At 35.2% G+C, this 27,803-nt stretch overlaps 1 protein-coding gene across 2 annotated transcripts; it reads left to right on the forward strand.

Annotated features, from left to right (window-relative positions):
* LOC129254917 (SEC14-like protein 2) lies at positions 1-26,560 on the forward strand. Of its 2 annotated transcripts, XM_054893460.2 has the most exons (12): positions 1-132; positions 2,889-2,958; positions 4,815-4,858; positions 6,118-6,180; positions 7,404-7,497; positions 8,142-8,236; positions 11,412-11,507; positions 13,530-13,674; positions 14,784-14,887; positions 15,919-16,067; positions 19,394-19,545; positions 22,998-26,560. In XM_054893460.2, exons 1-12 carry the CDS (start codon positions 40-42, stop codon positions 23,153-23,155), a joined length of 1,263 nt encoding a protein of 420 aa, XP_054749435.2. In that variant the 5' UTR covers positions 1-39; the 3' UTR covers positions 23,156-26,560. The 2 variants fall into 2 exon arrangements, with proteins under 2 accessions (XP_054749435.2, XP_063964339.1); XM_064108269.1 differs by lacking the exon at positions 2,889-2,958 and having other exon boundaries at positions 82-132.
* The last annotated feature ends 1,243 nt before the right edge of the window (positions 26,561-27,803 follow it).

The raw sequence follows: 27,803 nt of genomic DNA on the forward strand, positions 1-27,803 counted from the left end.
GCCGCCGAATTACCGTATTGTACTAGCTAGCTGGTTTATATGTCATCACCTGTTACTGTTAGTTGCTCTGTTATGGAAGGAGAATCAGAAAACCCAACGTTGTCTCCAAAACAACATGAGCAATTGACTAAGGTATGCCTGAATGTCTATTACCGTAATTCTTCCTCTTCTTCTTCTCCCAAGTTCTAGGGCGCTGGTGCATGTTTTAGAAACCTCATCTCCGCTCCGCACAACCTAATCTTGGAGTTGGACTGTCTTGGCTACGGTACGGTACCCGTACCGTACGTAACCCAGGGAGCTCCGGCCCGCGAAGCGGGCCGGAGCCTAGCCCTAGGCTAGCCTGAGGCTGAGCCTGAGGACTCCGTGTCCCGTGATCATATTTTTTTTAATGATTATGATCATGATGATATTGTCATTTGATCAAGGAGCCTAGTTGAACCGCCTCCCATATACTTATAAATATAAGAAACGCATGTAAACAAAGATGGATTTCCCTAGGCCTAACTTTTTAGTAGGAAATCCATCTTTGAAATTGAAGATCACGTAAATTTATATTCTAACTCTACTCTACTAACGTTAGATCTACACCATCATACGCCTCATGAAGGTGCAAAAAGTATGTTGATAAAATAAAAAAGGTTAAAAATTAGAGGTTTCTTACCAGACCGATCTCATGTAGATCCCTCGATCCATTCGTATACAGCTTGACCCTTGGCTTGAACTGCTTATAGCTCCGATAAGCAATGTTACAAATTGCCGATTTGAAGAACAATTTATAGATAAAAATTATTATTTAACAAATAATAAAATTTAAAACTTATTTATAAATAATCATTGTAATAATTATTTTTTATAATTAAGTGTAAATTTTGCTAATCGATTAGCGATCGGCGGCAAGCCATTCGATCAATCGATGTTTACTCCCAGGCCTAGACCTCAGTCTAAATATGGTTAAACTTTACCCAGGGAGCGGGCTGGAGCCCAGGACTCGTCTATGTAATACTAGGCAGAGGGTACTCTCCAAAATGGGGTCGCAATAGCACCCCAAATAAAAGGGGGAAAAAATAAATTATGCACTTACCCCGATTATATGGATGAAGCCATGAAGGTCTATATCGTGACACAGAATCCTGACATCGAGACACAAATTGGACCCTCAAAAAAAGGAAAAGTTCTATCTCGTTTGGTCTTTCAAAATTGAAAACAAAATGGCCTATCGATACCAAGAATGAACGCGACATGGAGGTCAAAACTTTTCCCTTTTTTGAGGGTCCAGTTTGTGGGCTGGGGGTGCTTCAGTGCAGTCAGTCCCCACTTTTTTCCTAAACCGTGTACAAAAAACGTTTAAAAAATGACCATATGATTGTGATTTTTTGCATGGTCAGCCCCCCACTTTGAAAATCGTTCCGTGGACCCTGTGTTATAGTGAAAAATAGAAGAATATCAAGATTAATTTCCTTGGTGTACAATAGGCAGATGTATATGTATTTGAGATCAAGAGTATGGAGAGGGCCGTAGGCGTAGCGAGATAGGTACCAGTTTTGTTATAGCTTCTGGGCACATGCCCCTCATCACTCAAAGAATATAACAACATTAACAACATAATGCCAATAATGTGGTTATACCATACAATGTAATTTATAACAAAGATCAGTATTGTTGTGAAACAAATATCAGTGAGTTAATAATAAGCAATAAGTTGCAAGGTAATGATAAGTGAATATACAGTGCGTCCAACAAAAATGTGTGAATTTTGTCTCATATTCGGTATCAAAATGTAGAGGAATAATTGAATTGTATGATGATGTAAATGATATCCCAATCCTTCTCTTTTTGAAGAAAAAAGACCTGGGAATCCTTGTTTCCTTTTTTCTGGGATGCACTGTATATAGTACATGTAGTATGGAATAAGTTATTACCATAAGTATTGCTAAGAGTTAGCTTAAGAAGTGAGGTCAGGTGTGATTTAATTACACACATAATTTGTATAATTTATTTACACGTCAAGATCTAGATTATGGACAGTGGCAAAACCAGGAGGGCACATCTGGACCGTCCCCCCCCCCCCCTATTGAGAGGCAATTTTTTTTTAGTGGGATATGTCATGCATAGGCAAGTGAGAACTTTTTTGCTTGTCAAATTGCTTAATGGAACAAAATGACATCGATTTGATAGTGAAGACCCTTTTTTTTTTAGGGGGGGGGGGGGCCTCAAAAGTTTCTGTACGAAATCCCCCCCATAATCCTGGACTGGACATGCATGTACAAGTTGCTGTGAATATAAGTTTTAAAGCTTGAGTAGTTGAAATACCTTTATTATAATGAAATTGTTATATCACTTTAAAAAAGGGGGCAAAACCTATAACTGATTCTTTTTATATTAAAAAAAAAATCTGTTATTGAGGCGCCATGGTCTAGTGGTTATGACCCTCGCCTTTGAATCAGAGGGACGTGAGTTCAAATCCTAGCCTTAGCATGTTTTCCCTCAGCAAGAAATTTACCCACATTGTGTTGCACTCAACCCAGGTGAGCAGGCACTGGCGGATCCAGGGGGGGGGGCACAGCTTTTTTTTTTCAATGAAAAATTTCAAAAAAAAATATAATGTAACTCTAAATACATGTACCTTTTTTACCAAAGTGTCCCCCCCCTTTTGAAAGTGATGACTTATTTTTTGCTTTTCTTTTTTTCCGTGGACGAAATGAAAATGTGCCCCCCCCCCTTTTGGAAAATCCTGGAACCGATTCCTTGAAGGCACGGAGCACTGGAAGGCAGCTAGAGCGAAAGGTGAGGTAATGATGATAATAATAACAATGCACCTTGGAATGGATTATTTTAAGATAGATGGCACTTTATAAATGTCTATTATTATTATTATTATTAATTATCAGTTTCGGGAGAAGGTATCAGATGTTCTTCAGCCGTACCACAATGATTATTGGCTTCTAAGATTCCTTAAAGGTAAGTGAGGTGTGCTATCATTATTTAGAAAATATATTTTTAGTTTTGACACAAAACATATCTAGCTCATTACAAGTGCTATTCTGATTTTGACAAAGTGTTAATGGGAATATGCATCTTTCATGAAAACTTTTGTCAGTGATTTTCACTTGCTAATTTGCTATTAGCCGATCAGATGCAAGTTTATTTTTAGCTTTTAGTGATGATATTATACAGTAACAAGTTTTTATTTCCAAAAAGATTGGTAGGCCCAGTGGCGGACCGTGACCGGGAGGAGACAATGCATCGGACGGGCACTGTATTGTTTGTGAACAATGCTGTGCCCCTCCAATGCTTTGTCTCCTCCGGGTCACGGTCCGCCACTGGGTAGGCCTATACATTGTATATAATTTACATGTACAAACAATGCAATAATTATGACAGAGACAGGTGTAAGATCAAGAGTAGAGGAAAACCCAGGTCAATAAAATTAATCAGGCAGTCACATGTAATATCAAGCCTTTCTTAACTGTCACATTGTTCCATGCAAGCGTTTCTTGTGACTTTTGGCCTCGTGAGTAACAATTTTTGCTACCCACAGGTCAAACTTCTTCTTCCGTTGAGTAAAGTCCTCTTTACAGAGTATAGTCGTGCTTGGCTGAGGCCAAAATCACAAAAACACAAGACATTTAGTGCAGTTGAACAAAACTAAACTATAGTGCAAGTAAAAAGATGCATCTCAACTGGAGAGCTAACGGAGGGTGAGTGGTTCCAGGTGGCTCCTGAAAGACTCAGTTGAAGGAGCCAAAACCACTGTTGTAGGCAGGACATTCCATAAGCAGATGGTACTTGGGAAAAAGCTGTGTTGGTAGGAGAGGATTCTACAATGCTGTTGTTTGAATTGTAGGCAATGTCCTCTGGTTGGTTCAGACGAGGCATACAGGAAACGTATTCAGACGAGGCAAACGTATCTCTCTCATATCCCGCATGGATGTTGGCTGCAGGAGCACACGCAGGTCTGCTTTGCCTGTAGAAAGTTTTGAACATGCTCAAAACTTGTTACGGATGAGTAACGGGTGACTGCCCGCAGGTTCCCTGCAGAATGCCAGTTAACCCGCTTGAAGATGGCCCACGAATCCCTGGCTATTCGCTGGAAATGTATGTTATCTGCAGGTATTCTACGTGCATAGTATCATATACACAACAATGTTTTCATGCATCACCCATGAAGGTCACACGCAAGTAGACAGTAAATAGCACATGTGCGGCAGGTAAGATGCACACAAAGTTTGCGTACATCCTTATCTGCTCGCAGAAAACTTGTTGTTTGCTGTAAAATCCAAGCCGGCAACTCACCTGTAAGGCCTTGCACGGAACGATGTGACAGGGCCTTAAATTACCGGTATAGGAATAGAAATAAGCTCTCCTGTGTAAGGGGGAAAAAAAACAGCTGTCATTCAGATTTTTCTGTAACATTTTAGTTTTTCCATCAAAACTTAAATATACTTGCTATGATATTTCAATTTATTCTGAAAGAATAATTTTTGGAAATTACTTTCAGCCAATGTCTGATCTATTTTAAATATTTTTGTACTTGCTGCGATTTGACAGTCAAGAGCATGTTGCTTTTCGTTATCTCCTGCAGGACTACTATTCAAAGGAAGGAAATAAATTACTTGAAGGCAGTCATTGAGCTACAAAATGTCTACTTATTAAACATAGTCCATTTCAGTTCAGCTCATGTCACTTCACGTCATGTCATTGCATATTTCATTGCATACAGAGTGACTTCTAAGAGGCTTCCAAGTTCTGAGAGGAACATATTTTTCTATATTTTTGTGTCTCCTGATTTAAGCACTCTTTTTCTTTCATTGCAGCCAGAAATTTCAACCTGAAGAAATCAGAGAGCATGTTTAGAAAGGTATGAAGAGATATAATCCCAACTTTACTACCGGTATCTAGTTTATATCAAACAGAGTACAAATCTTTTTTCCATGCCAAAATTTATCTTAGACCGATAATTCTGATTGTATTTGCCATGCACATTTGGATTAAATTCAATACTGCATCAATCAATTTGAAATTTGTTATCATACAGCATTCAACAATTTCTAGAGAGATATGAATGACATGGCCTCATGGCAATGAAAAGAGATCCACTTTAATATAAAAGTGTGTTTCGTTAACTTTAAATTAGGCAATAAATTATTTTGAACTGACATATGATAGATGAACCATATGTTCCTATGTGATGTAATCATATAAAAAAATATTAAAGATCGAATCCACCCTAGAAAATCAATCAATTGATAAAAATCAAACAAGTGTACACTGAAAATTTCATCAAAATCGGATGTAAGATAAGACAGTTACAACATTTTTTAATTTCACTATTATTCACAAAACAGTTATTATGCACAACCCAGTGACATGTAAATTAGAGAGTCAATGTCTCTCACTATTTATTTTGTTTTTTATTTGAATTAACACAATATTCCAACTTGACAGAACCAAAAGTGTTAAACCAATGGTCATGCCACAATGTTCAGAGAGGAATATAACTTTGTTTCACAGGACAATGAGAAGAAAATTAGAATGTTTCATACAATGAAATACAAAGGAAATAGTGAGTGGATGACGTCATCAGTCCCCTCATTTGCATACGGACCAGGATGTGCATGTAACTGTTTTGTAAAATTAAGCGAAACTTAAAAAAGGGCAACTATCTTATTTCACAGTCGATTTTGAAAAAATTTTCAGTGCTATGGCTGTTAGATTTTTTCTTTGTATTCAAATAAACTTTTTGTTGGGGTGGACTTGTCCTTTAAATAAAATTTTAAAAAGTCATTTTGATTTTGTTTTGACAAGAAAATGCATGCTATGAACTTATATGTCTCAAATTTTGTTTTTTATCTTCTTTTTATAGAGATGTCGTTAATTTTCTTTCATTTGAAAATTATATTCAAAGATGTGATGATATCTTAGAGATGATATTTATTTTTCTTCTGTATTATGTGTAGGCCTCGTGACATCAATATTGTTAAAATGAAATTGATGTTCACAATTGAGTGTAACCAGTATCCATCTGAGAATTCCCTGCATGTCTAGTTGTTTGTATCTTCCATGGTAAATGCCCCTGTTATATATTTTTTTAATTTTCATGTGTGTTTTCAATCCTAGAATGTTATATGGAGAGAGGAGAATAAGGTCAGCCAAGTATGTGATGAATATATAGAACCAGAGGTAATTAAGTAGAATCTGTAATGTTACCCCTTCCCCCCCCCCCCCCCCCAGAACATCTGACTATACTATCTTGATTGGAAACCTGGGACTAAGTGTAGTTGAGCCAGTGTGCAAGCTTATAGTAAAATATGTTAATCTGCTTTTATCTGCTTTTATAATAGTTATTGATAAATCACAACTTAGCCCTAAACAGATATATTGTTACCCTAGTCATTGGATTCTGTCCTGCCTGCATAAAACATATGGACTTTGTCCACTCCCTAAGGAGTATTCCAACAAGAGTTTCCAAACTCAATTAGTAAGCATACTACAAAGGCTTTCGTATCCTATTTGGTACCCATTGAACGTGAGGGTAGAGAGTGGTAAAGTGTGGATTGACAACTTGCCAAACGATGCGAGGCCATAGTAGGATTCAAATACTTAGCTTGATACAGCTCATGACCCATCTAGTCTTGACTGCATGATTCACCATATATTGCACTTCCTTTACCCCACCTCCATGTTTTATCTTGTAATTCTTTTTATTCTACATGAGATTAAAATGACCCTCTACATGTGTCCATAATATTTACAAATAGAAGAATTTGAATGGTTCATTTAATTAGTTATTACCCTTCTCAAAACACTTCATTTGTTTACCCCCCCCCCCATTTTTGCATCCCTGATTTCCTGAATGTACTGATGACATAAATATAATGATCCTTACTTTTACAAAAATGTGTTTGCAGAAGGTGTATATAACAAAAAAAATACATTGAGTGACTCTACACGTCATTCAAGTTTAAAGCATCCTCCAGTCTCTAAGTAAAGGAATTAATAATGAACAATTTTTTTTTCTTGAATATGATGTGCCTTGTCATTTTCATTTACACAGCTCTTTTTTTATTTACCTCTGATGTTTTTCCATTCAAAATTTTTGCTCTCATGACAGGCCAAATTTCCCCTAAAATATTCCCAAAAGGCATGCTTTTAGGTAACCCTTCTTTCCAGGATCATCCAAGTATGGCAGAATAATGATATTTGCTTTTACTACACAATTGCTTGTTAACCCTAACAGTAAATCTGAAAGAAATAACCTCCCAAAATTCTGTAATGACCGCAAAGGTGGGGAAAAAGGCTCTAAAGATACAAATTATTTGCTACCCTGATGTGATTTAAATTTGCGCCTGGCCTTTTTCTTAATATAGATACTTTCTCCACTTTTCCAATCTTTCTTCATACAGGTTTTACAAAAATATAAATCTGGGGGTAAGCTTGGTTATGCTAAAGATGGACGTCCAGTTTTTCTTGATGCCACAGGGAATGTAGACTTCAAAGGTAATTATTTTTTGAGAATTCATAAAGCTCCATATTTATCTTACTCCACATGCGGCCCCATATTAAACAGGGGTGTGAGAGATCAGATTTTTATCTGATTTCAGATTTTTTTGGTTTTGATTTTCAGCTTATTTTTGGCTTTCCTCTGTACAAAAAGTATGGGAGCTCTTTCTATTTCAGATTTTTTCAACACTCTTCAGCTTTTTTCAGATCTTTTTATTTGTGACCACTCACACCCCTGATTAAATCAATAGATCATGTCATGTTTGCATGCCCCAAAATAGCATCCGGTCCACTGTCCAAAATTGAGGGGGTTTTTTCTCCTGTAAAACTTGACAAGAAAGAAAAGGTCATCGCTCCCAAATGAATGTATTTTACAGGGTGTGCCATTCTTTTGACCTGATATCACAGGGTGCGCCTGCACCTCCAACCCCCCCCCCCGGACCCATGCCTGATACATGTTTTGTAAATTGGCTTTTAAATACCACCATTATGAACTAAAAAACATTTGCATTGTAAGTTGAGAAGCAGAGAAGGACAATTTCTTACTCATGGTATTTCCCATGCAGTCTCTCTTTTTTTGTTTTGAGGTACATATAATTAAAAAAGACTTGACCTCATTTCTTCAATTGTCTCTTTTCTAGGATTACTTCATTCTGTCACAGTATCTGATGCAACAAAGCTCTACATTAAAACCTTGGAATCACTACAGAGAGATGTGATCTCACAAACAGAAAAGGTAAAAACATGAAATCCCTGGAATACATAAAAAGGCTGATTATAGAATGCAAAGACTGCAAGGATTTCCTGTTGTAATCAGCAGTAAAATAATTTGTTATTTCTCTAATTTTGATACCTAATTTTTGAATAAATATTGATCACGTTTAATATTATTATTTTATTTATTTGTTTATTTTAATTATTATTATTATTTTTTTTTTTTTGGGGGGGGGGAGGTAGATGTGTTAATAATGTGGAATGTCTTCATCTGTATATTTCAGCTTCAGCTGCTGTAATTAAAATGAAAATTTTGGAATATGTAAGGTGTCTCTGAATTCATGCTTAATTACATGAATAGCTTTATGAACCAAATGAAAATTGAAGCTATTTTTCCTCCATTTCAGCTAGCATCTTTTCTTGTCATGTTGATGATTTCATGAAAGAAATAAGCTAAACATTGCTTTCTTTTTCAGTTCAGAGTTCACTGGTCATGGTAGTGTCGTGGGTGGGGGTTGGACCTTGCTAAGGGACCGGACAGTTCAATAAAGAAACCGGGACACCAGATCTAGGGCAGTTTCATTTAATTGGCGTCATAGGAAACATAAAAAAAAACCTGTAAAGATACATAAACAAAAACCGCAATAAATTACATGTATCATATTACAGATTCAAATAATCAATGACAAAGTTCACATGTAAACAGTTCCCATCTCATCACTTGATAGTTCTGTAATGCTTACAAAAATGAAACAGACTTCTTGTCATTAAAGTTTAACGCCTCGCTGCAAACAATCTTGAATTTTACCAAGTTAAATTCAGTCGAAACTATTTCCCTTGTAAGAATTCAAAATAATTATGTTTTTACAACAACTTATTTTCTTGCCTACTATAAATTCAGCATAAGCCTATAAAATCCCTCTTTGTTTTAGTACAAAGCACCTCGAACAATATCTAGTATAATACCAATACCAGCTTATTCACTCAACTCTTGCATCTGTTCAATCTATTTCGTATAAGATTAATTAAACTGTCAAAACAAATCCTCTGTAACACCGTTTGACAATATTATAAGACATTATAAAATCATTAATGCAATCATCCTAATATCAGACATTAATACATGATACACATCTGATGATATAAGAAACAAAACTCTAAGATGCCTACCCAAGGTCAGAAAAAGGTCAATCAACTGCTTCAAACTACAGGCTGCCACTACCAGTACAACAGACTGCAACCCACAGACTGCAACCCCTGGACTGCAAACTCCACAGCCACTGCAAGCCCCACAGTAGCTCACTACCAGCCACTGCCACCCACTGCCACAGGTAGACCCACTGCCTATTGGACCAGCTGAAGTCCCAATTCTCCCAGCTATAAATAAGAAGTTAATTTATTCATCACCAACAATTCTACACTCGAAATACTCTCAGGAGTATATGAATTATCATATTATTTACGGAATAATCATCTTATAATTTGATATCAGTGTAATGTTACAGTGTAATCACTTCATGATCTTATACATACATTTTATATCTTCGATTCATGGGCGCGGCCATCTTGAGAAGTCGGATAAAATGGCGCCCTCTACGTTCGTAAATGCTGAACCAAAAACAATTAAATCACTCCTATAACAAGCAAGTATCTGAGCCTGTTATCTTTTAACATATTAAATCATTAACAACAAATACTGAAAACCCGATAAATCTCTATTTGGAGATAACCACAGAGCATTTGCATCATTTCCCACAATTTGTTACAGAAATCGAAATTCTTATCCTTCAGACGCATCAAAGTCAAGACATGGAAAGTACTCAAAATAATCTCTTAAATCCAGTTAAAATAGTTACAAATACTCTTAGAATTATTCTCAGCATTAAAGTGACTTCTTATAGACTTAAAATGCTATATAAAAGTTTACATACCGAAGAAATCTCCAACACACGTTTAAAACTTCTCGTGCTCTGCCTACAAACACGTCCGTGCACGTAGATCTTCAAATGCCTTCTCCTAATCAAACCACACCCAAAGGGCTATCACACGTGAAACGGTACGAGTACGACCTAATTAAAGATGCATATATCAATGCGCTTCAAAAAAAGTAAATTCGGCCTAGTACGATTACGTAACCTAGCGTAAATATTCGAAAAACCTGGTTCAGATACGCAGATCTCACCGCACAAATTAAATCCTTATAAATTTCGCCTTCACAAAAGTCCATTTCCCGACAGTAGCATGACTGGAGACCAGCTGTCTGGGATCAAAGATTCAAGCAGCCTTGTAGAACGGAATGGCTGGATGTTGGTCTAGGTGCTTAGTGATCTTGTCCATAGCCACTTTAAACACTTTGTTGAATGTTTTGGAAATATTTTGCCTCTCCAATGCTAGTCTTTTTTCCGTTAGTGGGTCGATTTGGCCAAACAATTTTCGCTCTGTAGTGAGGTAGGTTTTGGTGTCCTCCAGGATACAGGATACTGTACGCAGTACAGGCAAGGAGCTTGCCTCAAGGCTGGTGAGGACGGTTGTGAGTCTAGTACTGTACTCTGTAATAAAGCTCATGTACACTTCAAGCTCGCTGTAGATCTCCTTGTTCCTCAACATTTCAGTATGGTTTCGACAGCCGCACCTTTACTGTCCTCCTGTTTGAAGAAACCTTCATACACTTGTGATACTTCACTGCATTGTACCAGGAATTCCACTGGATGGAAACTGGGACAGGTGGCAATTTGCACTGGTCGGCGGGCAGATACTCTTTTAGATACTTTAAGTACTTAGTTTTGCAGGCTGGCTTTTTGAAGAAGGCCGATTTCATCATCTTTGTGAAAGTGTCAACCCTGCCAAATTCTGGAGAGTGCTGAAATGCCTTTTCCCCAAGATTTATGATGTGGGCCAGGCATGGTACGTGTTTACTGTTGGGTAGTAATGGCAGAAAAACTTCACGAGCAGCGTTATTGCAGTAGGCAGCACTGTCGGTGACGACTACTATCACGTCATCAAACTTTATATCCATGTTGGTCAACGCCTTCACAACTGCCAGGCTGAGTGTTGTGTGGTTGCATGCCTCCATAATGCACACATATGATGTACATTTGTATTCTTTTTCACATACCATAAAATGAAAGTAACAATAGTGATATGGTAACTTGCCGTAGGATTTGAACTTAATTGATTTAATCTTTCCTTTTTTGCAGCTAAAGAGACAAATAGATGGCATCTACTATATAGTAGATCTAGAGAACCTTGGTCGTCATCATCTATGGAAACCTGGTGTACAATTCTTTACTGATGTAAGTGATCTCTTCACAGTATTTTGAAATAGAAAGGAAATGAAATGGATTGGTTTTCAGAGTACATTGATAAAGAAGATGGGGGGGGGGGGAGGAAGTCTAGTGGTCAGTACATATATGCTTTTTTTTGCTTAAACCCTATTTCAATTGGCCTCTTTTAGATCAAGGTTTTACTGGGATGAATAAAATTGACTCCTCCCCTTCAGATCTTGGCTGTGAATGGTTGGAGGGATACTTAATATTTCACAGACATTATGACACATGTTAATAGTGTTGCACAATACTGTTCTAATTAATAAAATCATTCAATAGTGTATTATATCAGATTATGAAAATTAGATGCTTGTATTTCTTTTTGTCTCGCCCACCAGAGGTGAAGGCGAGACTTAGGGATCCAAATGTCGCCTGTCCGTCACAAACCTTATGACACATAACTCTGCAACCGTAAGTCACTTTTCAACCAAACTTGGATGGTAGATTGACTTTGGGGACCTGCATGTAATGCTGCAGTCGGAGGTCACATGGTAAGGTCAAAGGTAATTTTCAGGTCAACGTTAAAGTTTACATGCAAGACTCTATTATGACACCTAACTCCGCAACCGTAAGTCACTTTTCAACAAAACTTGGATGGTAGATGGACTTGGGGGACCTGCATGTTATGCTGCAGTCTGTGGTCAAATGGTAAAGTCAAAGGTAATTTTCAGGTCAATGTTAAAGTTTACATGCAAGACTCTCTTATGACACCTAACTCCGCAACCGTAAGTCACTTTTCAACCAAACTTGGATGGTAGATGGACTTGGGGGACCTGCATGTTATGCTGCAGTCGGAGGTCACATGGTAAGGTCAAAGGTCATTTTCAGGTCAACGTTAAAGTTTACATGCAAGACTCTTATGACACCTAACTCTGCAACCGTAACTTGGATGGTAGATGTACTTGAGGGACCTGCATGTTATGCCGCAGTCTGAGATCACATGGTAAGGTCAAAGGTCATTTTCAGGTCAACATTAAAGTTTATGTTAAAGACTCTTAAAACAAGTGTTATTCCATCCCAATCATTTCACAATGAAGTTTCGATACAATTCTGTTGCGTACCCTCGCAAATCACAATATTTCTGGTTATTTTCATGAAGTTGGCAAGACACAAAATCGCTTATGCCTTGTTTGTTGTTAATATTTTCTTTAAATTGGGTGTATCAGTGCCAATTCTTTGCAAAATCTTCTTATGGGCCATTCCACGCAAAAGTGGACATTTTCCAAAATCTTGTATTGGCTTTATTTCAAATCTAAACCAAAATTTTGGATTAAAACTCATATGGAATTTCATGAATAAAAATGGGATTCCTAAATAGCCTCAAAGAATATGTCTTACGCATCTCCTTATAGGAGAATCCGAACCATACAAAAAATTATATATATGGGACTCCATAAATATTTTTGAACTTATTCTCAATTTGACAGCAAACTGTTGTGTGTTTCGTCAAATTTCCAGTTGGATAATTTGAAGGCCATCATTTGACATCAAAATAAAACAAAATATGCAAAAATATGCTGCAGGAAGGGTAAGAAAAGGTCAAATTTATTTGAATGGACATAATGTAACACGAGTTAACGAGATAACATCTCACAACATTTTACAGGGTTATTATTTCACAACTTTGACATTGTTAATTCATAAGTCATAAACCACTATCAATTCAAGGTAGGAAAACTTTAATCAAGATTGTCTAGTATGAGGAGACTTTCCCAAAAATATGCTTTTGTACAACTGACCATGTCCTTTTTTTGTAACGCGAGTTACCAAAATTAAACGATTCAAGAATTCAGACATGTTCATCCTTAATTTGCTTTTTGGATTCATTTTATTGGTGTATGTCTACTTAAGCCATGATGACAAAATTGTCTCATAAATCCTAAGATTTACAGAGATATGTGCACATTATCCCCCAAATGTACCCAATATTTGTAACACCAGTTACCATGGAATGACCCTTATCTACCATGCATGTGTGTCATGATACAGGTGACCCAGCTCTGTGAACAGCAGTATCCTGAGCTTCTCCATAAGGTGGTTGTTGTGAGGGCCCCAAGAATATTTCCTCTTGCCTATTCTATTGTTAAACCATTCCTGAGTGAACAGACAAGGAAGAAGATTGTAGTCTACAAATGTAAGTATAGTGGCTAATCACATCACCTGGGAGCTTTTCACGATGCATAGGGGTAACAACAGTATTTATGATAGGGGAGGGGGGCAAGTTGACCAAAAAGGTGATATCAATATTTGGTTCTTAATTGCATAACAAAAGAAATAGACAAACCATGACTTTATTTTCAATACCACTCTTTTATCCTTTTTTTCTTGCTCCTTTTCTCCCTTGTTTCCCTTTATATTCTATTCTTTTTCACTACTTCAAAAATCATAGGAGACTTCCCCTCATAGGGCCACCTCTAACTGTTGGCTTTGTCAGTGAGATATGTTATAAACTACTGAAATCCTTGTATCTGATTGACTGAGAGTGAGTTTGTGAGTGGAAATCACCTGCAAGAGATGCTACGTGACATTGTTCCTTTTATGAAATGAATGAATGATGAATTACACTATTGGTCATACTGTAAGTTAAATGAGTTCTGAAACCGATGAATGGTAGAATTATAGTGGCCATGAAGTTCATTGGATGACCAAGGTCATGTCATCAACTTTGCAAACGTTTGATGACTTAGGATCGTAACAGTGACACTTTTGGTTGTGAACTTTGCAAAAGTTTGTCTCTAGTTAATTGATTTTGGTTACAAATAAGGACCAGTAAGTAGGACAGTGATGAAAAGTCTCTAAAGTTCGTGACCGAGATTTAAAGATTGGTGTTAAACAATCTTAGAGTTGGCAACCAAAGCCATTTGCCCAAATTTACAAAATAGTCTAAAACCAGGAGGTGGTACTTAACTATGGAAAAGCCGCTAAATCAAGTGTAATTATATATACCTGGAATCTACAAGTTTGTGGTTTAAACCTGTTTTATGAATATGGGCCGATGGGTGTACAGCATAGTTATCTGTTTACAACAACTGATATGACCTGTTTTCAATTGTTCTTATTCTTGAACTTATGAAGGACCAATGTGGATATATGTGTATCAATTGTTTGGAAGTTAAGGACCCATCTACTTGCTGAATGCCATACGAAAACGCTTACTGACTAATTACTTTCAACCCTAATCATGCAGCTCATAATGTATGTATTATTGTAATGTGATTTTTCTTTGATTTATCTTTGATTTAGATGATTTTGAGAAAGCATTACTGGATATCATTGATGGTGATATTCTTCCTAAGTACTGGGGTGGAAACATGGTCGAGGATGGAGACCCAATGTGTCCCAAAACGGTAAGGTCACACACCTTGTATTTTTTTGTAAATAATTATTGTAATCCCGCTCTGATTAGATTTCTTGTTTCTCTATAAAAAATTAAGTTTATTTAAGATGTAGCAAAAGTATAGCACCTTTCTACAGCTCAGTGACTGAGAAATAATGTAATTGCTTTAATGGAGATCCTTTATGATAGGATGGGAGGACCATGATTGTGCTGCACAGATGCCTCAAAGACAATATACCATTTGGGTGTTTCATAAAGCTGTTTGTAAAGTTATGCATGACTTTACAAGTGACTAGAACATGTTCTTAAGTGCTAAGTCGGTTACAGAGAGATTATCATGTACCACAAGAAAGGATCACTGGTCGTTAGTAATGTTGCTCATAACTTACGAACAGCTTTATGAAACACCTACTAGGATCACTTAGAACAGCACCAGTATAAGACCCAAACTACTCACATACAGTAGTTTGTGAATCCTTACTCAGAATGCTACATTTTGATAATGTAGTCGTATAATAACTACCCACTTGAACAATGAATGTCCAGCTGCCCGTTACAATGTTCATACCACAGAAGTTGCTAGGAAACCAAATATTTATAGTATGCATACAGTATTACACAAGCATACATCTATTTACAAAAAAAATTATTGTACAGCTTAGCTTTCTATTGAGATGTCGTTGAGCTAGAGTGATGCAACTTTCACGAAATAGGCCCATGGTCTCTAACTGATAACTTGTCAGTGATGACAGGTCTCATGATATGGTGCCTTGGAGGACAGAGATCGTTTCCAGTTTGTATGTACAGAAAGAGCATGTGTGTGGAATCAGTGGATTTTCATTCTGCTCATTTAGCCTTTTTCCTGTTACTACTATAGCACTCTCATAATTTATGTATGTTGATATAGACATTGTTACATATGATCGAGCATACGTGTAATATGCAACTAGCTTTTTTCTAATGGCTGTAAGTTTGTTACTTATTTCATACGTAAGATACCATTGCATCATTATCTGTAATCTCTTCTAATTTTGCTTTCAGGTTTGTTTAGCAGGCAAAGTACCTAAGGAGTGGTATATGACGGGTCGCGATCTCAATGTCGAAGCCTCCCAGATGACGACTAAGGAGATTGCCAGAGGAGGGACACTTCAACTCACCTACAATACATCACAGTGCAATAGTGTTCTCAGGTAGACTTTGTCCCTTTCCCTTTCTCTCTTTTTTTCTTTTCTCTTTCAATTTCTTTCCATCCTCTCTCCCTCTCTCTCTTTATTTTGCTGTACAGTGAAACCCAATTTCGTAGCCACTTGTGTCGAAGGACTATCTGTTAAAAAAAGGTCATGAATTTGTTTTCCCTTGACTAATTTTCTCATTGAAACAATTATTACAAGAGCCTGACAATAAAGACTACCTTCTCATAAAGACTGGTCTTCTTGTCTTCCTCTGGTGGTATTTATATCCTCTAGTCATCACAACTCACTGTTTTAACTGTGATTAGTTCCTTCCTCTTTGCCCTCCCTTCTCAAGTCATGATGTCAAAACCTTTGATACAATTAACTTTTTTGGCAAGTTACACAAAGCTTAGTGATTGATCATACTGTTAATTTGTTTGATTGACTGCACTTAATGATGAATATAATCATTCATATAAAGAGGAGGGGAGGATAGAGAGGAGGAAAATGAGGGAGGAGATGGTGGGAAAGGGAGGGATAAAGGAGGAAGGATCAGGATAGATCGATCAAGTGCAAAGCTTCGGGTTGTTTGGTCCTGATTTACTTCAAACATCAGAGTGTTCATCTGAATGAAGTTATCAAGTTTCTTGATTTCAATAAATTAGATCTTTACAGGATTTCATCTTGTAATCATTGTTATACAGTGTATTTAAATATCTCACAAGAAATTACTGTTAAAGCCTGCATGTATTCAACATTGGTCTTTTACCTATATATTACAGAGATGTCAACCATTCCTTTTTTCAGCATTTGTTTTTTTCCTTCTATATGCTATTGAATATTAAAGGCAGTACATTTCTGTCTCGCCTGCATAGCAGAGCGAGACTATAGGCGCCGTTTTTCAGACGGTGGCGGCGTCAATGTCAAATCTTAGCCAAAGGTTAAGTTTTTTTAAATGTCATCATAACTTGAAAAGTATATGAGCCTAATTCATGAAACTTGGACACAATGGTTATCAAGTATTACCAGTCAGTCCGCAAGCCCTGAAAAAGTAGCTTCTTTTATCCAAGTGATATTCATGACTAGAGGGTTTTTGCATAGTTAATGAGCTTGGTGCGAACCAAAACACCTCTTTTTATTCGGCCATTGCTGCTCTAAATATTGACCAAATTTCATGTTTTTGGTATATTTGTAAAGAAGAAGAATCATTCTTTCAGGTCATGTGTTTGGATTTTTAAAAGAATGTTGTAATATAGGAAAAACTTTTGATCTAAAACATGAAACAAAATATTTTTTTTCATGCAACAAAAGTTGTTGTTTTCACAATTAATTTCTGTTTGGGCACAAATGATTTTTAGATCATGATAAAGCTGAAGATCTAAGCTTTAATATGATATAATTTTTATAAGAAGATGTATTTTAGATAGGTCAGCAGCCAGCTTTTCATAGGCCAAGTACATTTTGCAGCTCAAAAACAAGAATACTGCGCTCTGATTGGTCATAGAGACCACACACCCTCGCAAATTCCAATGTTCCCCACACTGGGCCTCTGCAAGGTCACACTCACCATGTGGTAATCTCTTCAAATTACCCGCGCCTGTTTGTTTTGAAAACAGTATTCAGCCAATCAGAACTCTGGATTTTATGTTACTCAGAAATTTCAGATATCTCGTCTTGCATCTTGATGGAAAAAGCTGGCTGCTGACCCATCTAAAAGATGCCACATATCAAGAGTGACATTGTAAGAAAGTATAGAGTTTGAGCTTTCTGATGATATAAATAATGTTGGTGCCTAAAACACAAAATGTTGCACAATTTGCAAGTGAAAACAGAGGAAGAAAATTCTGTTTGATGCATCTTTTCAGGTAAAAAAATCACTTATTTATCAAAATATTTCATTCATAAGAAATGACCAATATAAAAGAGTAACATTTACTCTGCCCATGGTACAAAAATAATCAATATTTCTCAAGGAAAAAGTGGTTAAATTCTTTGAGAAAGAAAGTCTTACAATTCACGAGATTTTGCAGGGACATGAATTCAGCCACGAGAGGACTTGGATAAATCTTGCTCATTTGCTCATTAACACAGGGGCTTGCGGACTGACTGATTACTGAACATTATGCCAGAGTTTGAGGTCACATGACCAAGGTCAAAGGTCATTTAGGGTCAATTAACTTATTTTGGGGAATCAAAACGAAATCTTAACAAAGGTTCTAGGTTTTTTAAATATAACTCTGAAAGTATATGGATATAGTTCATGAAATATTACATAAGAGTAATCAAGCATCAGTGAATATCCTGCGCGAGTTTCAGGTCACATGACCTAGGTCAATGAACTTTGACCATGTTGGGGGTATTTGTTGATTTCTTTTATAACTTTGATAGTTTATGGATGATGGTTCCTGACACTTGGACATAAGAGTAATCAAGTATTACTGAACACCCTGCCTGAGTTTCAGGTCATATGACCAAGGTCAAAGGTCATTTAGGGTCAATGAACTTAGATTATGTTGGGGGAATCAAAATAAAATCTTAACCATGTTTAAGTTTTTTAGACATAAAGTTTATGGATGTAGTTCATGAAACTTGGACATAAGAGTAATCAAGCATCAGTGAACATCCTGTGTGAGTTTCAGGTCACATGACCAAGGTCAATGACCTTTGCCCTGTTGGGGGTATTTGTTGAATTGCCATAACTTTGAAAGTTTATGGATTCAGTTCATGAAATGTGGACATAAGGGTAATCAAGTATCACTGATCGTCTTGCACAACTTCTGTCACACGATCAAGGTCAAATGTCATTTAGGGTCAATGAATCATATGAATGGCGTTTCATGTGAATGATTGGTCTATATATATTCGTTTTCAATGTCAGCACTGCTGCTATATTGCATGGCGTAATGCAGGCGAGACTGTCAGAGGCACTCCACTTGTTTATATTTCCTGTTAAATTTCTGTTTTTTTAATTTCTGAACATGGAGTATGTCCTATACCTATCTATTTTGCACAATCTGCTTTCCATCAAAGGAACCGCAGCTCCTATGTTTGGTTTGGACCTGTGTGATCCTTTACAGTGAGTAGAAGTGTAGGTCACTGTGGTCCTTTACCGCGTCTGTCATGAGTATTAACATGAGTGATCTTAACAGTGAGAGAATATTTTTTAAATTCCTTTTTGTTCAAATAACTTGTTGTAGTTGAAGGAGATTAACATCTTGATTATTATCCTTGTTTATGATTTTTGTTCCAATGTAAATATGTCATGGAGACATTTCTATTGATTTTGCAGTGTTAATAGTCAATGTTTCTGACTTACCATTTCTTGCCTTATTTGCTTTTCTTAGGTATGAGTTTAGAACACAAGAACACGATCTTGGGTTTGGAGTAAAGAGACTACATGATGATGATACCAAGATACCTATAGTTAAAACAGAACGTCACAACTGCCATCTTGTGCCAGAAACTGGCCAGCTCATTCTAGAAGACCCAGGCACTTGTAAGTAATACCCATTCATTTATTAAGAATCATGTGATATTTATTGAAGGGTTTGATCAAATTGAAACTAATTTCAGCTCAGTGTAGTATAATTATGTTGTATAGTGAAACTATCTGAGAAGCTAAGGAGTCATAGAACATTATGTTAACTATATTGGTTGCTATTGGTCAATTACAGTTGATTAATGATTAAAGTAATTAGATGGGACCTTTGAACAACGAAACTAGTAGCTCAGGCCTTTCATTTGTAAAGTATAACACGCTTGCATATTAAGATTTATTGCTTTTAGCCCGTCAAATCATGTGAATCCAGTAGAGTATTAAAGCAGTTTCTAATTTGCTTTTGAAAAAAAATTTCATGAAACAGAGCTTGACCCAGCCCCAGAACCATGTGTATACAAATGTTTACCTTAATATCAAGTGATTTCAATAATTCATTTAAGCAGAAAAGAGAAGAAACATGCAAATGAAAGCAATATCTTTCAAAGAATGAAGACTTGTGAAATTTTTGATATTTCATGTAATATAAATTTTAGGGCCGAGTGCCTGAGTCAAAACATTTATCTGCTGCTCATATGATGGTAAAAGCATGAACGTTTCCTAATTGATAATCATTTGACCATATGGGGAAGAAAAAAAAAAACCTCTCCAAAAGTTGCTGGAAATTCACTTATTACATCTTTACACCCATAGGATAGCCATCTTTTGTCCATATTACATTGAAATTATTTAGATTTCATTGGAAAAAACTGAGAAAAGACACATTACAAGACACATTAGAGACCTGCTCTTAAATTCAATTTCAATTTCTTAATCTATGATAAACAATATGTACCGTACATAGAAATGTTTCTTCCATTGGCTTTAACATAAGAAATTAACAAAAAACTAGCACTTGTGGTCATGACTATACATGAAAGAAATCTAACATGAGAATTGTACTCGTGAACGTAACAGGTATAAAGGAGGTACTGTGTAAATCTGAGTAAAACAAAATTACATAACATAGAAGAGGCATCTGACGTACCTCACATGTGATATCACAAAATTAAAATTGTAAGAATCAATATGCCAGGTTTACTTCGTTAGTCAGTAAATCCTTCATTAACAATTTCCTCTTATGATTATATCCTAATACAAAGTGTATAATCATCAACTTTCTTAGGAACAGGACTGTATAGAATTTAAATGGCAGAATATTCGGTAACTTTATGCATTTTACATTATAAAATGTAAGCTCTAAAAAGTGATAAATTTCCTTATGCAGTTTATCTGTAATGCTTGTTAAAAAAATATTTTGCAGTGAATGTAAGTTAGAGTGTTTTTTAATCTAGTAACGATAGGTATGTTTAGCCATGTTTGAGTGAAAGATCCTTCACTCATACATACCCATCGTTTCTCGATTAAAAAGCAGTTTAAGGAAATTCATAGATTTTTATAGTTTTCATTTTAGAATGTAAAATGCAAAAAAAATTACCATATGTAATGCCAGTTTAATTCCATACAGTCCCATTCCTAAGAAATGCCTAGGATAGTATTGTAAGAGGATATTGTTATTGAAGGAGTAGTTGTGAAGCAGTTTAGATTATCAGAGTATAATTTTTTTTTCTCCCATCCCTTTCTTGTTGCTCCATTCTGTTGCTAATCATATGATAATCAGTTTCCCCAATAATTATGTTTCATGGTAATTTAACTGACTTTTTTAGACATTGTGGTATTGCACACTTCCTATTAAGTTCTGGTGTAAGTTTCCTTGATCGTTATTGATGACTTATGATAAGCATATTAATAATTACCAAGTATCAATTACGTTCCCTTTCTAAACTAGGAAGTAGAGGATTAAAGCACTATATAAATTAATATTTTTGGATGGAAATGAAAGTAATACATCAGTTTCCATGTTTATTGATAAGTATGATGTAAATATGTGTTTCTAAAATAAATTTGTATAACAAAACCAATTCATCATGCAGTGAATGTACACCTATTTTCTTTCTTTGAATGATTTGAATGCTGAAAAGACACCTTTTCAAAAAGGAGCGATCAAAGCACAATCAACTGTATTTTTTATATCACATTTTCTTCACAATAATTAAGTCAAATTTCTATTTAGGTGATCTGCGATTCGAAAAATTTGTCTTTCATTATTAATTATGGATTATTATGGCAATGAACATACCCATGCCCTTGATATAAAAAAAAAAAACTTCATCATTTATCTATACTGTTCATACTGATTACTGATGTGCTGTAATTTAGACTTGAGATCCATGCAGTGGTGGATATTTTAGATAAAACATGGATATTTTAGTTAAAACATTTTTTTTCTGGTTGGCTTTGAGTGACTACCGGTAGGGGAAGGTGGGTAAGTTGAGCATAGGGGCAAGTTGAGCCACCACCCCCAGGCCAATAATGAATCAGTCAGACATTATGGCGGTGTCATGTATTGATGACCCATTACATAACCCTTAACCCCACCACATTGTTTTCAACCTAGAAACAAAAAGTACTTTTTTAGAGGGAAAAATACAAATTTCAGCCAAAAAAGTAAAAAAGGGTGTGAAATAGATAAGTGTTTTTTACACACTCACGTCTTTACATATAAAAAGACATAAGAACAACATTGTCAGTCCAGGTATGGATCTTCATTCTTGTCACAATCTTTTACATGATGGATGCATAAGAAATGTGTGGATGCGAAATTATCGCATTAAGTTCGGACTGGGGTAAATTGAGCCAGCCAACATGGGGCAAGTTGAGCCATGGTAATTCTTATGGTAATGTAAATAAAAAAACAATCAAACCTTAAAAAGCCATCGATATGCAGGCAGATAAGAGCAAATTCACATGACGGTTCTTTTACTTTTAGAGAATGTTAGTATTTATAGAGAATTAGCAAGTGAAAAGACTTTAAATAAAAAATTGACATGCTGGTTCTTCCCGCATACATTTTGTACATAGTTTTTGTGGCTCAACTTACCCTAGAAGGTGGCACAACTTACCCCACAGATGGGGCAAGTTGTGCCACTTGACATCGTTTTTTTCAAAGGTCACAACGAATTTCAGTGTGGGGGTAGAACGTTGTATATAGGTGAAAAAGATTTCCCAAGAATCATATTTAAAGGCAAGGTACTTATTTCTACAATATTATTAGTCATATCAATTCTATCATGGAAAATGCAAAAAGTGTCACAACTTACCCCGCCTTCCCCTACTCTTTTTAATAGGTAGGTATAACCTGTATGACCACCTGAGGGAGAAAATAATTTTTTTTGGATAAATATTTCAATGGAAAAAATATTAAAGGAAACCAGTTTTGTGATCAGGTGGTCCTTCTATTTTATGATTCAGGAACTAGGTTGGTTATATATTTTGGGAAGAATGGTCACTTGTGACTTTTTATGAACATTTTTTTTTTTTTTTTTGTTTTTTGTTCTTTCATACCACCACAGATATTGTGAAGTTTGATAATAGTTTCAGCTGGGCTCGGAGCAAGAAACTCTTTTACTGGATAGAACTTTTAGAGCCTGATATACAGAATGATGACCAACACGATGATGACGGCAATGATGACCAGGAAGATGATTTTGTGCAAGCAATAGATGGCTGAAAACTGCAATGATCACTAGTATTTTCATAGTGACTTTTCAGGGGGTATTTTATGTGCTGAAATCTTACAATGGTATTATTTATTTGTGGATTTTGCAACTGAACAACTGCAGAATTGTTCATTTTCTCCTTTACTCATGTATTATTTATGCTATTAGTATAAGACATTCATTATTTGTGTAAATGATTCATTATGTGTGTGAGTGATTAGGTATATGTATGTACATATATAATTTTGATTGTTTGGGATCATATTTAGAGAAAGCCAAGTGAATACTATGATTGTGTGTGAAGTATTAAGTACAAGTTCAATAAGATTCATACCTCGTCCTATATGCACTGTGCTATCTATGAGGAGATCTTTATTTTCTTATGATATGACCAACATAATTCAGAGTGTTTAACACTCATATACAAAAGCTTATCATTTGTATAGATGAAAAAAAATGAAGAAAGTTAAATGAATTATATTTAATGGTCTAACTTGATCAGTAAATTGATGAGAATAATATTTTTGATAGGTCTTAATACAAATGAATTTCACATATGATAATATGCATGAAAAAGGCTATGTAATAGCATACCAATGGCAAATGAAACACAAGGTGATAATGTTTTGTTGTTTGAGTTAATTGAAATGTGTATTGATTCTAGTTGCTTTACCAAGTGATTTTAACTTGTGCCATGAACACTAATACTACATTTATCAGTACAGCAAAAAGGACTTGTCGAAAGAGGTTAGTCAATGTAAAGCTGGTTTATATTCAACCATATTCATGCATAGTGTAATATTTTTAAATCAAATCTGCAGTGCAGTAGATTCTAAGAGAACTCATGAAAATTAGCATTTCTTCAATAGACATCAATGAAATTTGACAATCAAATGCATATATATTTACATGTAAGTCAAAATTGATCGAACTTCTTGATATTTATATATATTGTGAAATTTACGCTAATATTTCATTAGTGCCAAAACCAATGGTCTTGCATTCCCGAATGCTGCTAAACATGTGGTTGATTTTACAACCTACATGAACCTACGTGTACCTAAAGAATACAGACTTACAGCTGTGTGATGTAATGTGCAAATATCAACCTTCTCACTTTCTATGTATTCCAAAGAGCTAGTGGAACCTGGGCTGCAGCCAGTCAATTTTTTCTCTGATATTCTACCAGTCTGTCGCAGTTGACCAAGTTCACACTGCCACTTCTGTATTAATTTACTTTAATATTTATTTATTTTTCTGTCCATCCTAGGTCGTGTTATCAGATAGATGATCATGATGTAACATGATTGGAAGAGCTACATTAACAATTGCTTTTCTTGCATTAAGGACGCTCTAAAGTTCTGTTTGTGTGCATCTTGATTTGCACATATTTTACACTATGTGCATGTATGTGACACTTAATGAAACTAATTAATCAGCTATTTGGTATCAGCTAATTTTTCTTGTGATACTTTACTCTGCAGTGCTATGAAATAATGCGAATATGATTTTGAGGGTAATATAATTGTAACTGGGAGGCTTCTGAATTTTCAAGTGTATACTTTTTGTTCTTTTCTTGCAATACTTTAATTTGAGGATGTTTTTATTTGATTATCAAGAATGAAATGAATTTGAATTGAATGATATGAAATGAATATTACTATCACTAAATATTGCAAAAAACAAACAAACAAAAAAGAAGAACATGAAGAACATATTCATAACAATAATACTAATTACCAGTATACATTGTTGTTAATCGGGGGGGGGGGGGGGTGGATGGGAATTGTCCCCCCTTGAATTTCAAATATTGTACAGCAGCCTGTGAGGGTCTTATCCCGTTAAATGAAAAAAAATCACTGACTATGGCAGTATATGAATGAGAGTCTTTTCTATGTACAATGTAATGTATTTAATGATTAAGAGGCTTTTCTATGTACAATGTAATGTATGTAAAAATCTGTATGGTCTTTCACACATGTCAAACTTAGTAATGAAAATATCAGGTTGAGAGAGAGAGAGAGAAAGAAAGAGAGGGGAGAGAGATCGTATGTTTAGCCATGTCTTACTACCCGAGTGCAATACCGTTTATTTCTTCCTTTGGTGTAAAAAGTAAAACCAAAGCTCAGCCTTAAATAATAACTTCAAAAGTTTGGCAAAATATGTCAACTTTAAACTGATATCTTAATAGAGCTTGTGCTTTATGTTGTGCTAGTGAATATTTTAACCTTATAGAGGAGACGGAGGGACTTATAACATAAACATTCATGCACAAATTTGACTGCTCAAATTAAACAAATATGTTTATAGCTAAACTTATAAGACAACATGACTATTTCTTTTTTCTGATGAATCAATGACTAGTTAATAGTTTTTAATATTTTTCTTCTTATAATATATATACATATATGCAAAATTTTATCCAGGGTGTGGCCCATATATATATGTATATATGCCCCACCCCCTGCGATAAACATTTACAAAAATGGTTAGGAGGAAAAATGTTAATGTATTTTTGTTTTGTAAAGGATGTTATCACAACCTTTCAAGACGATATTGTATTTCAATTGAGAATATTATAGTGATTCACCATATAGTGACTACCCGGTGCTGGTTTCTCCACTCATCATATTTCATTTATTCTCAATATCATTATGGACCTGAATGATTATGATATTTATGTGTTTTGTTGTTATGGAATTTTAAATCTGATTATGATTTCATTTTATACATGGTCCATGAAACTTGTTTAAGATTGAGTATAACATGTAAAATGTATGAGATGTGAAGTGCCATACTAGTAATTATGTATATAATTGCTTTTCAAATGTGAACTGCAAGGTTGAATATTATAGATTGTAAATGGCATTCATTTGTTAGCCACTGCCAGAACTGGCAAGTTAGTTGATGTATTTCAAATTTGAAATTCATTGGATTATCAGAAGCGTAGATTTGAAATTATGTTAAAATCTAATCTGGTGCATTTAGAAATCAATCCGAGTTATGATAATTTCAAACATAGTTTTTGTCAGGAAAATTTTTACCTATAAATGCACACAGACCCAATGTATTCATATTGTAGTTTTTTATTACAATATAAAAAAATGCCATTGAATAGGTCAATGGTTTTATTTCCTTGATTATTGTATATCTATCTATGTTTTGTTTTATATTAGGCACAGGTACCTCTAAAGGTATCCAGTCACATTTCTTGCTTCAATTATGGTAGGTGTCTTGAAATGTCTTCATATGTCAAGTTTAAAGGTGTGTTTTAATCTAATATTATTTTGTGTGCAAGATAAGCTGTCTTTCAAAGTTCTATGTCATCTTGGTTTAGCATTAGCTATATTTATTAGCTATGAAGTTATATTTATACTGTAATAAACAATAACTTTTAATTCACAAACAGTTTCAAATATTTTTGTGAGATGTGTAATTGATTTCAATTTTTGATAGTGTTTGGTATGTGACAAAATGTCATCTAAGTGGTATCACTTTCAGATATCATTGACATGCTTCCCTGGTTGTCTGTTTGCATAGATACTTTCCAGTTTGCACATAAACAAGTATTTTTGAAAAGGGATTTCTTAAATGTTTGATATAACATTCTAAGATTATACATGATAGAATATTTGGGAAAAAAAAAACAGAATTCAAGAAAAGTTGATATTGAATATACTAATTGCCAAATATGCCAGTTAAGATATGAAACTCAGGAATGTTGCATAGGTTTCACTCTCAGGAATTCAGGAAAACTTTTCAGAAATTGATTTACATGGATACTGGACCAGTATCAATGAGATTTACCTCCAGGGATAGTCACAAAGCTAGTTTTTTTTCTTTGAAAAAGCACAATAAAACAATAACTCCTGTACATTTACTATCGGTACATCCAACAATGAGTAAAAAACAAAAACAAAAAAACTAAGATTGTTCTATCACACGGTTTCAGTCAATTTCAAGTAATATAAAGAAAGGGGCAGATTTTTTCAAAATATTATTTATTCATCCATTGGTATTTAAGGGTTCGCTTCTTAAGTTAATATCTTCCTCCTCTATGTTTCATGTGTCTTTGAGAGAGTGATTAAAGGAAACATGTCTTTATCCCTTATAGACCTTACAGTTTGAGACTAGTGGAGTGTTACATGAAAGGACTTGTCAGATGTTTTATCTGACAAAGTGTGTTTCTCAGCCAATCAAAATCAAGGATATTTGTCTGATAAATGTTGATGAAATGCTCTCCTGAATTCTTCATGTTGTTGATGAGGCCTATGTATTTGATTTATTTTTTTATTGAAATATTTCTTAGAAATTTCTGTTGAATACACCTTTTGTAAGTGAAATTGATGAAAAATAATTAAGAGAATCAGGGTCTCAGTTTTATAATTATGAGGGGAGCAATAAAAAGCTCTTCTAAAAGTTTTAAGGGGAGCGGTAGAGGAGCACTGCAAAAAGCTCTTCTTTGACTAACAAGGGGATTTTTTTTGTCTGAAATTAAAAAGTGGATGGAGGAACATACACTTAGTTGCAAACCACAACTTAGGAAACAAACAATCAGATGTATAGGCAACATTGATCTCAATGAACTTTTTGTTGTCATTTTTGCAATGTGTGTTATTGCCTTTTTGTATGTCTTCTAATTTGACTTAGAATGAGGTT

This window comes from Lytechinus pictus, chromosome 2, assembly GCF_037042905.1.
Source record: "Lytechinus pictus isolate F3 Inbred chromosome 2, Lp3.0, whole genome shotgun sequence".
Lineage (NCBI taxonomy): Eukaryota > Metazoa > Echinodermata > Echinoidea > Temnopleuroida > Toxopneustidae > Lytechinus > Lytechinus pictus.